This window comes from Nomia melanderi, chromosome 7 (assembly GCF_051020985.1).
Source record: "Nomia melanderi isolate GNS246 chromosome 7, iyNomMela1, whole genome shotgun sequence".
In the NCBI taxonomy this organism is placed as follows: domain Eukaryota; kingdom Metazoa; phylum Arthropoda; class Insecta; order Hymenoptera; family Halictidae; genus Nomia; species Nomia melanderi.
Genome location: NC_135005.1, coordinates 14463376 through 14481896, shown reverse-complemented (window position 1 = coordinate 14481896; position 18521 = coordinate 14463376). Strand labels below are relative to the sequence as shown.

Genomic DNA, 18521 nt, shown 5'->3' with positions numbered 1-18521 from the left:
GTATATAAATATAAATGAAGATCTATGCATCTTGTCCGTATTGTCTTTTTAATTGTTTTATTACATTTATGATATAGTTATGAATTACGATGCTACGTAATAAATAAATCACTACAGAGTATCAAACTCCGTTTCTATTTACATCCTACTTGGTTAAATAGCTTGATCGTTCGAATTTATACAAAGGATAATTCAAGTTGGAAGAAAAAAAAAACAAACAGAAACCTAATAGTAGCGGATACATACGTCAAGAGCAAAGCTCAAGCTACTTACGCGGAGCAAAACACTTACGATTACAGGGATTGATGACCGTATCAGTTTCAGTTTCTAACAGTCATGAGAACCGAAAAATCTCCATAGCTCTTATTATATAAATTTAATCTCATCAGTTTTAATTTCCTTCAAAGTTGCTGTTATTTCCATTGTACAATCATTTTCCAGTTCTGTACCCGTTATAATATAGAACCAAATCACAAATGATACCAAAAATGACAATTGCAGAACACAAAACCGGAAAACAAATTAAACATTTTCAGAACCGTTTCAATCCCTGCTTACCAAACGCGTTCATTGGAAACGGCCAGTGAATGATTAGGGAACTGATAATCATTACACGATAAACATATGAGAGTTGTTAAAACACCTATGATTACGTACTTATCGGTTTTATTGTTTGAAACTTGTAATGTGCCTCGGCGGATACGTAATGTACACTTACTTTGAGTCGCACGGTATGACGATGTTCGCTAATAGAAGCATTCGTCGATTACACGCTCTGATTTCTCATTGCGATTATCTTAGCGGCCTGGAAAGCACCGCGGTCGAATTTTCAAGTCGAACATCTCCGATCGGAACTTGCATCGTTGCGAAACTAAAATATTAAATATCCTCTATTTCGGTATTCGCTGTCTATCCGCGAACCTACCTCGAACAAACTACCAATCGCGAGGGACCTAATTAAATCGTACAGAGTATTTCAAGAAACCTTTCACACCGATAAATGTATAAAACACCTCGAATATTAAATACATTTTTCAAAATACTTTCAGTTTAAACGACATCGATCGAACGCATTCGTCTCTGAATCACCTTCTTTGCGATTATTCGTTCTTTTTTAAAGAAAAATCCCCGATACATCGAATGTTACGCTGCGAATCGACGCGTTCATAATTTCACTGTACCTCCTTTCCAACCGGTGTGCCGTTTGTTTGAAAAGAAACGCGCGACTCGTTAAACGTGCCATCGAACGTCTAGGAACTTTACGGAATTCGTTCTCGAACAACGGAAACAACTGTCCTCTGTGTAATCGGCTCCGGCCGGCCCGACACGCGAGCGCTGTTTAATTTCTGTAATGGACCTCTTCTCTTTGAGCCCTCGACCCGGGGAATCCTCGGATTCAATACAGCATTATTGCTGCGGCGGTCTTCTCCTCTAACGCTGGAATCGCTTCGAGACGTTCAATTTTGTCCCGTCCGGAGCCCCAGCCGACCAATGCTATGCTGATTAAATGCACCACACCGGCGCACACGACCAGCCTGCAACAACAACGGAACTTCACGTGGACGCCACTCGGTTTCAGGTGACCGATATGTCGGCCTTGCTACCGATACAATCTTAACATTTAACACTAGGTCTACGGGCATTTATTGTACAGTTTATTCTGTTATTCCTAGAACAGTTGACATTCGCCTATTAACATACTATCGGAAGGGTATTAATACCTTTTATGCAGAACGTACGCTAAGTGTTAGAAAACTTACCAAAGTTTTTTTTTATTGTCACTAATTTTTGGTCAGTCGTAATTTTTTAATGTGTTTGTGCAGTGCATAAAAAGAAAATAGTTCTCTTACTGAATGCATGTGAGATTTCTTAATTCAGTCTAAGAAAATGTCATCTGATTAGAAAATATTGAATATTTCCGGTGAAAAACTTCTGGAGTGCAAAGGGTTAAAATGTCCCATTCCTGATGTCTTCTTTTTGCAATTGTTAAAAAGATAACAGATGTTTCTCTGGAAAATGATTGAAGAAATTGATTTAGCGATACGAAAACTGAATTATAAATCAATTAAAATCTCAATAGACGTACTCTTGGAGTTTCTATAGAGAAATTTCGAAAATTCAATTTAATTGCTCGGTAGTTTTAGTGTTAATTGTTGAATCTTAACTAATAATTTCGAAAATGCAATTTAACCGCTCCGTAGTTTTAGTGTTAACCCTTTGCACTCGGGAGGTGCTCTCACCACTTGATTTCCTACAGTGAAGCTATAAAGTTTGATATTTAATATTATACTTCATCAATCTGAGAAATATTGACGTAAAATAGCTTTGTCCGTCAATTCACGTGAGTTTCTCTATCAAGTTAGTTTCACAAAATATCGTCATTCCTATCTAAATTGACCAAAGAAACGAGTAACACACACGGGATCAAAATTAACCCTCTATGGGCCGAATTTAGTTTCGTGATTATAACAAAATTTACGCAGTATGAAATTAATAAATACCAACATATAAACACAAATTAACAATGTATTCAGTAGTTTTAACAATTCCATTGAAACGAATATATTTTGTAACTTCGAAGTTACAATGACGTTGAACGTAAATGCCTATGTGCAGAAAAGTTTAAGTTAATTAATTATTTAACGTCGTTCGTCATTTTGCAATAAAAAATCAAATAAATCAATCTAACCCGGTATATTGATGTGCGACTTCAAAGTCACACGAGCCAATAGAGGGTTAATTGGAAACGAAAGACGACGTGCAAAGGATCACGGATAACGCATTCCCGCGGTTCAAGCGAACAGAGCTCGAGGATTCACGGGTATAAGTTATTCACGCGTCGCGTGTAGCAAAGAATGTCTCCGAGCATCCAACGGATAGCGTCGTGGATTAAAGCAGCGAAGAAAAATCGCGCGGTTCCCGGTTTAAATAGGAAAAGGGCCAGGCGTGTAAATCAAAGTTGAGTAACGAGGCAAGGAGCATCGTATTCTTCTGTACCATTCAGGCATAAACGACGCTTTTTCTCACGCCGACTATTCCAGCAGACTCGAGAAACATTTATCGTATTGAACTGCTGAGGCTTTAGAATCCGCGAACGATGAAGCACGGAGCCGCGCAGTTTGTCTGAGGCCTCAGTGCCCACGATATTCTCACCGCCGCCGCTGCCGCCGCCGCCATTCAGCGGAGGATAAAAGATCTCTTACCAAAATGAATAACCGAGCTCAGCGGAACCCTCGCTGGTCCACATATTGTCGATGTCCTCCTTCGGAAGCACGTTGAAGTACAGCTTTGTGTAGTACTGCGCCAACCAGGTGCTCGTGCTGGCGAGGCACATTAACACTGAAACGGGTGGACCCAATTAAACCGATACTGAATAACGCGTTCCCGCGCGTATTAACACCGAACCACGGTACCGCCGCCATTGATCCGTTGGTAAACAAGCACGCGGGAGCAACGTGAACCGTTTGAAACATCGATACTTCGAGATCGTTGCCGCTACGTCCAGGGAACGCGTCGGTTTCACGTGTGTTCGATTTTATAATTATCGAGCGTTGATTTTCATCGATGCGATTGATCGGTTGTGTATCTTTGCCTAGTTTTAACCCTTTGACGAGGATTGCTTGAAGTGTTAACTTTGGCAGTTAACCGTATTCGAAAGCTATAATTCATGGTGACTTTTAGATCTATAATCTATGAGATCTAAATGAACGAACCGATGACCTGAGAAGTAGAGTGAACTTTTAAATGTATAATTCTGATAGCTAGTTCTTCGTTCTCGTCAAAAATACGTTGATTATTTTAAATTTTTATTCATGTCCTTCTTCGATCTAGCATTATCAGTTAGCCGAATTCGAGAGCTATAATTCATGATGATTTTTAGATCTATAATTTATGAGATCTAAATGAACCGATGGCTTGAGAAAAATAGAGTAAGCTTTTAAATGTATAATTCTGATAGCTAGTTCTTCGCTCTCGTCAAAAACACGCTGGCGACGATTCTAAAATTTGATTCACACTCTTCTTTAATCTTGCTTTGCCAGCTGATCGAATTTGAAAGATCTGTATCGGTCAATCTGCGAGCAAAATGGCGGGATGGATTTTCTAAGTCCTTCACGCCTCGGAATCCGTGAGTTATGGACGCAGCTTCTACGATTCGAGAGCCGGATACTTCGGAGTTCTATCGAACGGTTCAGGAACGCTCAAGGGAAGGTTCCACGGACGATTCGGGCCACTCACGCGTTAAGATATTGATGAAGTACACCCCGGGATCGGAGAGGATTTTAGACCTCGGCGAAGTGGCCGTGTTCAGAACGGCGAGAAGCGCAGCTAGTCCGGCGGTGACCAGGGCCGCCGAAGTTGTCGTCAGGGTGCTGATCCACAGACCCCAGGACATCACTGTTGGATCTTGTCGGATCATCTGGTGCACTGGAACAAGTGGAAATAACGGAGAAATTATTAACGATCCTTATACAGAGACGATTACAAACTCTGAGACACCGTGTACTCGAAACAAAAGCGTACACGTAATTTGTTCATTGTTCACTCAGTTTTATAGAAACGCGTTGTGCGTATAACTCATTCGTTATTTAACCCCTTGACCTACAATAGACTCGCGACGAAAATTTTCAACTGAATTCGAGAAATCTGTGTTTATTTGTTTTAAAAATAAATGGAACACTGCTTTTCTATTATTAATCGTTCACCACTGGAGTAAACGTCTTAAGATTCTTTTTCCTAATAGATCATTAACTATAAATGTATCGATCATTATTTAACCCCTTGACCTACAATAGATTTAAGATTTTTTTTCTTAATAGATCGTTAACTGTAAATGCATCGATCACATTTGGGAAATAAATCGAGCAAGGGTTAATCATTTAGATCGCCCTATGATTAATTCAATAATAATTCAATTAACGATTTCATTGCTCTATTTATTAAAGATTTAACACGTTCACGGCGTACCACCGGTGGCTCACAGTAAGATACCACATTAGAGTGTTGGCTCATTAGACGGTGTGTAGCATGAAATATATGGCTCGTCAAGTGGTAATTAGAAAACATTGCCATATAGCTGGGAATTAATTTACTTATCGATCATTTCAATATTTCTATCAATTTTGAGAATTCAGTCAAATGGGAAAGAGTGGAAATTACAGCGCAAGAAGGGGAGAAAGGCTAATAAAAAAGAACATCCTGATTCTCAGTTTCACCATTTATGAAACATTCGTAAAGATCTTCATGATCGTCGATATTCTCGATTTATTTCTCCTATGCAATCAATTGAAACGCGACAGACCAGCGAACGATACCGAGACACGAGCGAGCCGGAGGATATTCGAATGTACCGTTTCGAACGGGGCCACCCTGTATGCCACGGCAGCATCGAAAGGATTGAAACTACCGGCGCGAGACCGCTTCTGTTTTCCCCGGGACCGTGTTTAAAATTCTACGAGCCACGGTTGTAACAGAATGCAACATTTTTGTCGCGCTCAAAGGACACTTCGTCCCCGGTAGTCGTTACTAATGTAGAACCGCTATCGGTAACAGTGAAACTTCGCCCCCTTTGAGGTCCCGCCGGTCGCTGCTGCTGCTGCTGTTTTTTTTTTTTTTTTCATCCGGCGGGCGGGGCCGCGCTGAATCGCGACCGGCCGGCCGCGCAAATGGAAATTATCGTGGCGCGTGATGAATGATTAAACGCGCGGCAAATAGTCCTGCTTTGACCGGGCCAAGTTATATTGCACCGCAAATAACGGACTATTTAATTAGGCCCGGGGGCGAGGCTCTCTCGGTTAGCGGCCAACTTGGCAGCCCTCTCCGTCCACCGGAGGACACATCCCTGGAATTTCTCGGCTGGAACTTTTCTTTGGTATGGACTTGACGTTGCGCCGTGCACCGCGTGTCGCGCGTGAACTATTCCTCCACGCTGCTGAAACAAAACCGGCTCGATGAAACTCGATGAAACGAGGCCCTCCTCTCATCGCCGCGCGAAAGAAAAGAGAAACGGACGCTGGGACCGCCGGACGGATCAAAATGGCCGGCCGTGATTTCCTGTTTCGCGGTCGATGAAACGATCGCGTTCGTGGAAGTTATCGTCGAATTAACGCTAGGTTCACGGGCGTTTATTGTATCATCGTTCAATTGAATGAATTATAGCAATTCGATTTGGGGTCACCGGTGACACTCATGGCGTCCAACGTGTTAACAAAATTACAAGCTGTTATATATAATATTAACCCTTAGCACTCTAGGTTGTTTTGTAATCTATCAGCAACTGCAACTAATTTTTATAATATTCCCAGCGAAAATGAGAAATGCTACGACATTTCTTCGATCTTTTATTTTCCTTAGTACAAAATTTAGATGTGTGGAAAATCTAATAATTTTCGAGTAGTTTCTTTAAGATTCATTAAAATATTTAATATCACAACCGATGCAATATTGGAGCCTACAGAGTTCAAAGGGTTAAGTTCCGTATAATGCATCAATATGTGAAATATTTATATAAAATAGCTTCGTTTCTCAATCGACGTATGTTTCCCCATTAGCTCGTCAAATAATGTCGCCTATGTCACTGAAAAGTGTCGAATGTTAACGGAAACCTTCCGAGTGTAAAGGGTTAAACGATTTCAAGTAAAAACGAAACGAGCAAAGGGTTAACACTAGGTTTACTGACGTTTATTGTCCGGTTTATTCTATTCTTAGAAAAATTGATGTTCGACCGTTTAGATTTTGGAAATTAGGGATTTAAAATTATTTTATTACTATACGCATTCTTCTAATTGCATCAACCAAAACCGACATAAACGTTTGCCAGGTAACGTTTATAAAATTCAGTATGCGTCGAATCGACGCACTCCGTGAACCTAGTGTCAAAACGATTTCAAGTTTCACAAATACGTGACACGCCGGTGGCGAACGTGTTATTTTTTCGAGAAACGGACATTAAGCCACTTTTAAGGTGAACAGCTCGTATAATGTCTCCCAGGAATTCCATCGGTAAAAATCGGACGGCGCGCTCGACTCCCACGCAGTTGCGCCGCGGCTCGCGGGATAAAGCTGGGAGAGCTGCCGGCCGCGCGCCCGAGGGGGAGATTCCGTCTGCGAGCGGGCAGCCGGCCAGTTGTAACAATAGGAACAGAAACTGGTTTCCGCGCGCGGCAAAAATCCGCGCGGCGGCCGTGCCTCGTGGTCGACTTTCACGTGCACGCGGCGGCCGGCCGGCTACCTCGTATCATCGACGCCCGCCGACGCTGACCGCCGTGGGGAACATTAAAGTCCTTTTTTCATGGAAAGTCCGCCGCGGTATCGCGTTCCCCATTGTCCGCGTTTCCGTCGACGCGCGCATTAACACCAGAACTACCGATCGCTTAACCATTCGCACTCGAAAGGTGTCCCTCGGCCAATCCATCGGTGCATCGAAATTGTAAAATTTTGCGATTACAGAAAGGGAACACCTCTTTGAGGAATTAGCAATGAAGCTGATTAAGTAATACCTAAGCTGCAGTTTGAACTGATTCAAAGCTTCGCAATGTCACGTTTGTAGTTGTGATAAAGGAATTCTCAGAAGTCAGTTTAACGTTAGAGCTACCGTTTATTTAATACGATTAACCCTTTGCGGACGGATGTCGGCGTTTCGGTGAGATGAAATGTTCAGATTTGGAAGACTGAGCCGTGGAAAAATGATCTAATTAGTCGAACGGTAAGGGATCACGTAGTTTTCTTTCTTTCTATTAATTAAGCAATTGATATGTAATTTAGCTCCATATGTTGAAGGTTTTGTATGTTTCGAAGAATCTTCTTCCGCAAACCGTTAATATATAATCCCCATAAAGATTGTGACAATAGATTATTTTCGGTTTCTTCGGACAGTCATGATAGTAGTCAAGTGAAACTATTGATTTTCAAGATAATTTTGAATATTCAATGGCTTTAAGATATCAATAATTGCGGAACAAAGGAATCAGAACCAGTCATTTCGACTGGCACGGTAGTTCTAGTGTTAACCCTTTGAACTCTGTAGGCTCCAATATTGCACCAGGAATGATATTAAATATTTTATTGAATCTTAAAGAAACTACCCTACAATTATTAGATTTTTCATCCAAATTTTGAACTAAGAAGGAAAATAAGTTTCAGTTTTGCTATTACTGGATTAGTTCCGTTAATCATTTTTCGTGGAAGTATCTGTACCTTTTCAGTAATTGTAAGAAAGGAAATCGGAAATAAGTCATTCTATCTTATCCGGTAGTTCTAGTGTTAACGGGGAACGTTGCTAATAATATCGATACCGCAACCACAACCGCGGCGGCCATGTTTTTCCTCGCGGAGCCACGGAGAAATTTGAAATCGTTCGAACCCTTTACACTCGGACGTTTCTCACTAATATACAATTAATATGTTGGATGCTATCGGGGTCACCGGCGACTTCGACGAAATCGAATTACTACTTGATCGATGTTTAAAAATATATCAACAAATTAACCGACGTTCGCGTTTCTAGTAGCCAAAATTTAGCCGGCGTGCAACGTGTTAACCCTTTGCACTCGAGAGGTGACTCACCATTTGATTTAACATAAAATTGCAGTGTCATATATAATATTAAATTTTGTATAATGCAGCGACAAATGAAATATATAAATTAGCTTTGCTTCTTAAATCACGTATTTCTCATTAGTTCGTTTCAAATGTCGTCTGTCGAAAATGTCGAATGTTTCTGAAAAGCTTCCGCGTGTAAAGGGATAATTTCGGTAATTATGTTTTCTAGTAAACCCTTTAGAAGATTTTATTAAATATAGTATTTTATTATATTCTTCGAAGATATAGAAAGTAACAGTGGACGTCAACGAGCAACGCAATTTAGGCGATCACGATTCAGAAGAATCTGATTCGCAGAATTTTCACGAGAGCTTCCCTTAACAAATCGTAGGTGTAGGTTGAAGGATTTCCATTGTACGTGAAATATAACTTTAACCATTCCTCGAACGTTTGTTTCCTAGGCGCAATCACTTTGGAAAGTAAACGGTCCGATAGCTAAAGCGGATTCTGCGAATTCTACGATTTCACTCGTTATTCTTCGCCCGTCGTTCAAAATACAATTCGCCCGACTCTCTGTCTCTGGCGGACGAGGTATTCTAGCTAGACGTTTTCCGCGAGATTTCCTCGAAATTCTTTTTTCTGGTCTCCTTGTTAAAAGTTACGGAGAAAGTTACGAATTTGAAGCGTAAACGTTTCCCGGAGTTATTGTTCGGTTCCCGAGTCGCGGCACGAAGGAAACGTACGCTTCGACGGCGGCGCCTGAAATTTCGATTCTTTTTTGCGAAAGTTTCGCGCTCGATATTCAATCTGCAGAGCCAATTTCCTTGTGGCGGTCCCTTATACCGAGATATTCGTTTCCTCCGCCGAGTCCTCTCTATATACTAGACCTACCGCACTGGAAGACGATTTTTCTTGTCAAAGCAAAGAAAGGGAGGAGATAATCATTCTTACTCTACCGAGATCTCCAATTTTAACAGGGATTCGGTATTATATTCCCGGTTCATTAGAAGACCTAACGCGATCCCGATTTTCGAACTGAAAACCGAAAAAATTTCTTCTTGGCGCGTGACACGTTTCGAAATCACCCATTCTCGACTTAGAATGATTGAAAGGGCACAGATACTTGAGAAATTATTGCGGAAACTGATTGAATAATACCTGAATTGATATATAAGCCAATTGAAGTCTTAACCGTTTGCAAGAGTCCAATCGACAACTACCAATGGCGGTTCTTTCGTTTCAATTCAGAAACTGAATTACGCTGTTTTATTACAAGAACAAACAGTAACTAGTGTAGTTGTTAGATTTTTCTAGTTCTAGGTAATAACGAAAATAATGAATAATTAGGGAAAAGAAGTAAATGAGCTTCATCTGATTCTACGAAGCGATAGACTGGCACTTTTAGGCAGTGTAACGGAGAAACAAGATCACGTCGCTTGGGACTCTGACGAAGAGACGTTCAAAAGTCAGCTTAAGTACTCGGTAGTTCTAGTGTTAACAACGAAAACATTCATTCGAGCTCCGCAGTCACAGTGAAAACACGCGGAAACTAAAAGTCTGAAGCAATCTCGCCGAATCTTCGCGCGAACGTAACGGAATGAAAGAAAACTTGGGAAGATATTCATTCGAAAATCCAACGGCCGGCAGGGGAATACGTCGAGTTTTAATGAAAAATTAACCGCGCGAATTTAAGTCCTAAATGGATCGCACGCGTAGAAAGGGGGTCTGGGGATTCTTGAAAAAACGCGTTGCGCGAGGCTTCCAGTTGATTATTCAAAGAAACGCGGCGCAATATCATCAGGCTTAATTAAGGATCGTTCCTCCGTGAATATCGAAGTAGGGGAAAAAGTCCGATCGAAGCGAGTAACAAGCGAACGTTTCGCTGGAAATGTTCACCGCGAAACCGACACGGGTGTTTCGCATTAGAAGAGTTTCTCCCCGAGGTCGTTCGATCGAACGCTCCGCGATACACGTGCGCTAGATCGAGCGGGGATATCGAATAACAGAAATTAGAGAATCCGTTCGCGAAAGATAATGAGGCCGCCGTCGGCCGAGGAGGGTTGACCCAGTATACCGAGCAGAAACGTGTTGGGTATCGGCCGAGCGTTAACGCGTCGATCGCCACGGGGTCACCGGTGACCCCACGTAAATCGAATTACTACAGTTCGCTCAATTAACGAAGATGCTTTGAAACGTACGAAACCTTTAGCAGATGGAGCTAAATTATATATCAACTTATATAATAGAAAAAAAGAGAAACTACGTGCTAATCTCTTACTGTTCGAGCAATTAAATCATCGGTTGCCGATTTAGTCTTCGAAACATGAACATTTCATTTTACCGAAATGCCGACGTCCGCGAAGGGTTGAACGATGAAGGTACTGCCGATCGTGAAGGGTTAATGTTAAATGACCGAGGAAAAACGGAGAATTTTAAATGAAACTTTCAACCCTTTGCACTCTGTTGGCTCTGCTATAGAGACATAATTTCCATCACAGATGTCATTAATCTCAAATTGTAAAATTCTTCTTTCCGTTCGAATATGGAAAATTGACAGAAATTAAAAGACGTGAATCCATGTACACTTGTAATTTTCCTTTCTCGAAACGAAAGTTTAGGTTCTTGAACGTTTCTCTATAGAAATGAACTATTAAGGCATTTGAAATGTTGAGTGCAAAGGGTTAATTGTTAAATCTTAACACTAAAACTACCGAGCAGTTAAATTGAATTTTCGAAATTTCTCTATAGAAACTCCGAGAGTACATCTATCGAGACTTTAACTGATTTATTCAGTTTTCGTATTGCTAAATCAATTTCTTCAATCATTTTCCAGAGAAACATCTGTTACCTTTTTAGTAATTGCAAAAAGACATCTAGAATGGGTCATTTTGACCTATCTGGTAGTTTTAATCTTAATCACTATGGACGTCTAAACTAAAGGTTTCACGTTTGCCGCGATGATTTCATTTAACACGTTGACAGCCACGAAAAGCTTCAGCATCTTGTGTCATTGTTTCGTTTTATTTTTATTTATTTTATCTGAATTAGTCTCAAAGAACATCGTCTTCGTCATTCATCATCTTCTTCGCAAAGAAACGGTGAACATTTCTATTAAGAAACGTCCGAGTGCAAAGGGTTAAGATTCTCACCGCGAGTGATTTGCATTCGCGGCTGCGAACGATCCGTTTTACTTAATACCTTCTCGCGCGTGAAAGCATCGGTCCCGTCGCCGCAGATAAGAACAATGGGATTGTTGGCACGCGTCACGGGAGAAACGTTTCTCTTTCATTGAGCCGGCCAATAGGCGCCGACGCGGGACGTTACGGGCACGTACGGGGCCCGATCACGTATGGAACGACGGTCGCGTGCACACACGGCTCGACGGACATGTCGCGACGTCGGACGTGAGGTCAACAACAGGCCGGTTGCACGAGACGCGTCGCGCGGATGTATCGCGCCGGTTAGCCCGTCCACCGGCCGCGTATCGGCGGCAAGGATCATTCGCGCGCGGAGGATCGGTAGATTCCTGCCGCTCGTAACCGGCGCGATTACGGCCGGAGCGGCGAGAATCATCCGTGGCACGGATGCTCGAGCGCGGAACGCGGTCCGCTCGTACGCGTGTCGCAATCGGATCGGCGTAATTGCTTATTAATCCTCTCTCTCGACATCGCTGGCCGATAAACACCGCCGGGAAAAAAGTTAATCGAGCCGATGCACGCGAGCCTCGCTCATTCCGATCGTTCCCCGCGTAACGATCGTACTCATCGTCGTCGCTACGGTGAATGTTCAATTAGACCGGACTCGATCGCTGAACGGAACCCATTCCGGAGCGGTTGTTGTCTCCGGCTCGCGAAAACTTTCGACGGGAACGAACTTGGGCAATTCGTTTGCCGATTGTCCCGCGGTGAATACATCGATCGACGCCGTCGACTCGGACGTAACCGTTGTCGCTTCGAGCGGATCGTTTCTAATTGGCCAACATCTGGAAATTCGTCGGCAGTACCTTTCACGGGGACCGACTTCCTGTCGCGGCTTCTGAGAAATCTGTGTTTAACCGTTCGAGAGTCAAGCAGCGCGATCGTGATTCGCCGTTACACTGAAAGTGTCGCTGGATCGGTAGGATCAAATGAGATTTGTTTTGCAATGATTTATTTTTATCTTTGTTACTGCGCGCTTAGGAATGGAGAAATCGATTGCGTTATTTACAATTTTTCAATGTAAAAATAGGAAAGCGTTGTTCAACAAAGGCGAATTTGAAGACAAATATTGATAGTTCAGTAAGATGAAGTTCTCACGTTTAGAATACTAAGTCCCAAACAAACGATTTAGTTATTCAATACAAGAGATCGGTAGTCCCTTCTATTATTTAACCTCTTGCGCTGGAAAGACGTGCTACGTCGAGACGCTTCTGTTCCAAAATGGTCAACGATGTCTTTTACACATTGATAATCTTGTTGCATTACATATTAGATTGTTTCAAAATGTATCACTCCATACAAAATGATTAACAAACGAAATTAATGTCCGCGTAAAATAGGTAAAAACAAAATTCATCGCGCGAGACCTTCTAAATTTATTTCCAGCGCGAGTGGTTAAGCGATCGGTATAGAATTTCGTCTGCTTTAGGTCTTATCTGTCTCAAAGAATCACGATCCGCAGTGTCGAAGACAATCAGCTTATCGTGTATCGTTTAGAACACTAATAACCGGTTGCACCATTTTATTTGGTAGTCTACCTAGCCATTCCCAAGCGTCAACCGTCCAAACGTGAAAAGAAAACAAAAACGATTCCAGCGGTAATGAAGTACTTTCCATTTTATCGCGCGATGCAAAACGAACGAGCGTTTTCATTCGCGCACGGTCAAAGGAGCCGGAATATAAATAACGAGGACCGTAGTATTTAGCTCGGGCGCGCGTTGCTGGCCGCGATCATTATCAACATGTGTTCGCCGTTGCCCTCGCGAACTGGCGCAGTGTTCCATAACGATTTCCTTATTCGCGCCCGGCCCGGCGGCCGTTGTTCCTTTTTTTCTCCCTCCGTCCCCCGTTCTTTCTCCCTTTTCACCCCGTTCCCTCCTTCTCCCGGGAAATTATGCCGTAACCGAACCTGCGTAAGACGGACCCGTTACAATGTGCCCGTCCCGTAAAATGTTATTCAAATGTTCGCGGCGGGTCCCGCGAGGATTAACCGTCCGCGGCGGCGGCATCTCCGGGGGCAAGATGCTGCGGGGAACGGATGTTCAACGCTCGAGCGGTCTGACCGCCATTGTAACAGCGGTTACGGCACGATAACAGTTTCCCGGGGCAATAACGATTCCGGTATCAGCCTGACGGGACACGCGAGCATTATAAATGTTCTTGTTACCGCCGCCGCCGCCGGTCCGGGAATCCTGGAAAAATTCGTTACCGCGGATTACCGGGGCAGCGACGATAGGCGCATCCAACTTCCGCGTCCCTTGGCACCGCGAGCAACGGAGAACGCGAGCTGATAAGCACGTCGAAAATACCCTCGAAGAGAATTAACCGGAATCCAGAGATTTCGCGAAGTCCTGTCGCGAAGAATCTCGGTTTTATCTGTTTTACGCGGGTGTGTTCATTCATTTTGTTACTCGCTTATGCAGTTGTGACGGCAGCTTTTCTATTTTGCTTAGTGCTTTACGTGTTTTTATGTACAGTAAGACAGTTCACGGTTAGATCGTGTTTGGATGTTAGGCAATAGAGGTTTTAAGAACTTTTTGTTATGATTTAAAGGATATATTGAGAGGATACTGTAAAAGAATTAGCCTCATCTGCTCTTTATACATATTTCTTTAGAAATAAATAATAAATAATAATAAACGAACACGCCAATAGTGCGGTGTCTTTTGTAGTGTTCATCCATGCGAATGTGTCTTTATTTATTCTATTAACGAGATTTCCTTTAACACTTTGACTGCCAAGTAAATAACCATCAAAACTCCCGTGCAATCGAAATAGTTCTCTCAATAAAGCAAAAACTAAAGGGGCAAGATTCTTCGTAACGATTACATTACTACTCTCCTCATATCTCACACATTCAACGAAACTTAGTTCGTCCGTCACCAAGAAAATGAATAATCAAGCTTATGTTAAAAATGCTGTCACCCGTATTCGTGTGACGTGGCATTCGAAGCGTTAAACTCATCCTACCAAAGAAAAATTCCAAAAGCGATCTGCCCCAGAACTTTTGAACGCTGCTGTATACCGTAAACCTCCAAAACTCGTTACAGCGTTTAAGGCACGGGTCTTGGTCGATTTTGTACAATAACGTGAACGAAACCTGCAAGAATACAAACCTGACAATCCGGTTTCTGTCTATCATCATCGGTTAATTACTTCCGCAGAGTTCACCTTGAACTTCCGCTCGGGAAATTCCTGGACTACGCGTGTAATAAAATGGAAATGACTTCTTTAGATACCTCCAACGATCGAGGGGAGATTCGAAGACTGAAAATCGCCTCGAACGCAGAGGGAAACCCGTGCGCGCGCGGACGTTACCAATTAATTACCCGGGCGATATCTGGGCGTTGTTACTTTCAATGTCATTGCGTAAAGGATAGCGACTCCGAGTTCGCCGGCGATAACGGGTTCCCGTTTAGACTTCCAGTTCAAGGTAGACTCCTCGAATGCGGGTGTGCGTATCTCACGGCCGGCCGGCGCCGGTGTTCCGCTCTAGCCGCGACGATTCTCAAAAACTGCTGGTACTGCTAGCCGCACAGCTAGCTGCCGGCGTTGATCCCCCCAAGTTGAAACACCGTACACGTACGTTTTCATCGTGGTTGCGTAACACGTCACGATGAGTCCCGGCGATTCGTTCTACCCGCTATCGTCCTCGGATCTCCCGCAAGAACCTCCGTCTACGTGATTTCGCGCGAGTCTCTCCCACGTACTCCGCCGCGTTCCACGGAAAAAGGTCCTTCGAATCAAGAAACACCGGATTCAGCATCGAAAAGAATGGCGCCCCCGTAATATCGTCTTCCCGCGGTGAGATTTCTACCTCTCGTAACGTTTCCGTTTCGCACGGCTGAACGTTTTCGAAAGCGAAAATTCGAGTCAGCTTTTCGGAACGGACACCGTATCGACGCGCCGGCGGATCTTAATCGGCGAATATTACGGGAATCTGATGAATACAAATTGAACGATCCGTATCGAGCCAGGCTACAAGTTGATTCACGAGCGAACTCGATTACTGACGTTTCAATTGTAAGCGAAGTTTCCGAATCTAGATTAACCGTTTACGAAGATTCTTCGAAACATACAAAACCTTCAACGTATGAAGCTAAATTATATATCAATTGCTTAATTAATAGAAAGAAAGAACTACGTGCTGATCTCTTACCGTTCGACTGATTAGATCATTTTTCCACGACTTAGTCTTCCGAATCTGAACGTTTTGTCTCACCGAAATGCCGACATCAGTCCGCAAACGGTTAAAACTAGCGAATCTTTTATGTTTCTGATCTCGGAAGTCTCCGTTCACTGATTTGCGTGTTCTCACGTCGGAGGAGGGACTCACCGGATATATGATACGTCCTCCAACCGTAAGCGACGTTCAGCTCCTTCTTGCCGTGGAGCAGCCCGAAATGCACCCTGCCCGCGCTCTCCTGAGGATTCGGTGTCCTGAGAGGTCTCGCCTCGACCCAGTGTTGCGTCACGAGGGCGGCGCAAACGAGTCCTCCGCCTAGCAGCGATAGGAAGAAGGTAGCGAAGATGGTGCCCCTGCGGAACATGGACGTCATCCTTGGGTCGCGCGACGTCGGGCCAACCTTCGGATAGTTCGCGATCACTGGACAGAAGAGGAGGATTGTATCAGGCGTGCGCGACATCCGCATTCTCCTCGCGTTCGTTCGTGTCGTATGCTTCTAGCTGGTAGCTATGAAACTCCATTGCGACGCTCGACGATCGTCAAGGTGAACAGACTTCAATTTATCATGGGTGATTCGAATACGATGACTGCTCACCGAGCATCTCGCAAGATGAATAGGGAGCTGGGAATCTTTATTAAAGATGTTGACGTAGACTTTGGATTCTTAGGACAAAGTACCTAGAATCCTGCTAGAAAGCTTAGAGTTTGAAGTCTTCGCGATCGGAATTTCGAAGGTTTTCAAATTGAAATCGGTAAAACTTTGGACTTCTGAGAATCTATGGTTAGCGAAGTGATGATTGTTAAGGCTTCTGGATCTTCGGAATATTAGGGATCATCAGATTCTAGGGATGTTGGAGCTCGTGGAACGCTTTGTACCTCGTTAACCGATACTGCAGGGAATGAAACGTTCTCGAGAGAAATAGCTGGGAAACGTAACGCGAGGCATTACGCGCGGCAAACCCGAGCATCGAGGATAAAAGGTACGTATGATACGTGAAAAAATGTGGTCACGCGTGTTTCACTTCGGCTCGGAACGCGTGGACTCGTTAAGCACCTAGGAATCCCGTTTCTTTTCGCGTTAGAGCACGCGAACGGGTCCCGCGCCGATGCAAACGCGAGGCTGTTCGACGCGATCGGTGTTTTTCCTCGTCGGCCCCTCGAAATGACACCTCATATTTGGAGAATGTTCCTTTCTCCCGGCGGAGGTTTTCTCTTTTCAGCGATCCGGCGGGCGCGTCGCGCCGCGCCGCGCCACGCGCTTCGCCTCTATACACGGAGCACGGTGTGCTCTCCGCGCAGGCATCGGTAGGTCTACTTGACGACAGCAACTATTTAAATTATGCCACAGAAACTATGCCGCTTTCGCAACAATTATCCGGTCTGCTAGAAAAATCCACGGGCGTGAAAGCGTCTCGAAAGCGAACCGCTCGACATCTCGACAAACTTTTTTCCTTCGTTTTCCTTCTGTTTTTCCAGTCCCTTCGACACTTGGACACGAAAATTGGCAGCCTTGCCTGTTGGATCGAAGCTCGAATGATTTCATCAGAATATATTCTTTCATGATAACTAGATTCTTCGCTTCTGACAAAGAAAATTGGAAGATTCGATACTGGAAAGCGAAATAGTTCGAGCTGTTCGAGGACACTTCGATGAATGCAACGAAAATGAACTATAGAACCTATAGACTACTATAGACCTGCGACACTGAACACGGATGAAATTATCTAGGATCGCTGTAAATCTCACTATAAAATCATTGTAAAAACACGGTACGTACGCGTTCGTAAAGAAAACAGACACGAGTCGCTCAGAAGTGAATGCGGTTGAATGAATGTTCCATTTGACTTTTCTAAATTTGAATGGAATAAATAATATTATAATATTCTTCTTAGTTATTCAAGAATTCACTCGTTTCTTCGTTGTCTCTAGAAAACCCTTCTTTTTATAGCTTCCGAATTGACTTCTAAGCGACTCATCGTTCAGCCTTTAATTGGAGGAACATTCCGATCGATTAAAAGGGAAAGGGATATTGAATTCGTATCCGATACACCGATCGTTCACGAAAATCGATGGTACGTACCTTGGCCCTGGCTCTCGACGAAGTGCACCTGGCTCAGGCTCCTCGAGAACTCGCCCTGCTTGACCTTCTGCGAGAAGTCCGCGTTACCGAGCCTCTTGGAGAACTTGACGCGACAGTTGCTGCCGCGAGGAGGTTTGCCCGGCCTGAGCAGCGACGACGGCCTGGGTCTCCTCGCGAACGTGTACGGGATAGTGTAGGGTTGCGCTACGTAAAAGTAAATCGGCCGGTAGTCCTCATGGAGATGATGCTGCACGAACCCGCCGTTCGCCGGATAGCTGCTGTACACGCTCGGCGCCCCGTTGCTGTACGCGTACGAGCCGGTGTAATGGACGCCGTAGTGGTTCGCCGTTTTTCGTGACTTGCTTCCCACCGTTTTGAAAGATAAAAATGGGAGACTGGTCCCTCCCCTCGGCCGTTCTTGGCTTGAAACACACCGGAGCCTCGCCGGCTCCTCGGAATCCCCGATCGTCGAGACTGGAGACAAATTTTCTTCACTCTCGAAAAACAGCTGCGGATAGCT

The 18521-nt window shown here is 43.9% G+C and overlaps 1 protein-coding gene across 1 annotated transcript; it reads right to left on the bottom strand.

Annotated features, from left to right (window-relative positions):
- Nucleotides 1–29: 29 nt before the first annotated feature.
- LOC116425051 (uncharacterized) lies at nt 30–18485 on the bottom strand. Its single transcript, XM_031972245.2, has 5 exons — nt 18002–18485; nt 16072–16341; nt 4237–4425; nt 3204–3339; nt 30–1535 (listed from the first exon to the last, which is right to left on the bottom strand). Exons 2-5 carry the CDS (start codon nt 16292–16294, stop codon nt 1397–1399), a joined length of 687 nt encoding a protein of 228 aa, XP_031828105.1. The 5' UTR covers nt 16295–16341; nt 18002–18485; the 3' UTR covers nt 30–1396.
- Between the last annotated feature and the right edge of the window lie 36 nt (nt 18486–18521).

Bases quoted from the DNA above. Each gene is read 5' to 3' on its own strand.
- LOC116425051 (XM_031972245.2), bottom strand. From the start codon at position 16,294: ATGACGTCCATGTTCCGCAGGGGCACCATCTTCGCTACCTTCTTCCTA. The intron at 4,426-16,071 runs GTGAGTCCCTCC...CACTTGTTCCAG, and splicing joins GAGGACGTATCATATATCCG to TGCACCAGATGATCCGACAA. The intron at 3,340-4,236 runs GTGAGTGGCCCG...CACCCGTTTCAG, and splicing joins CTTCATCAATATCTTAACGC to TGTTAATGTGCCTCGCCAGC.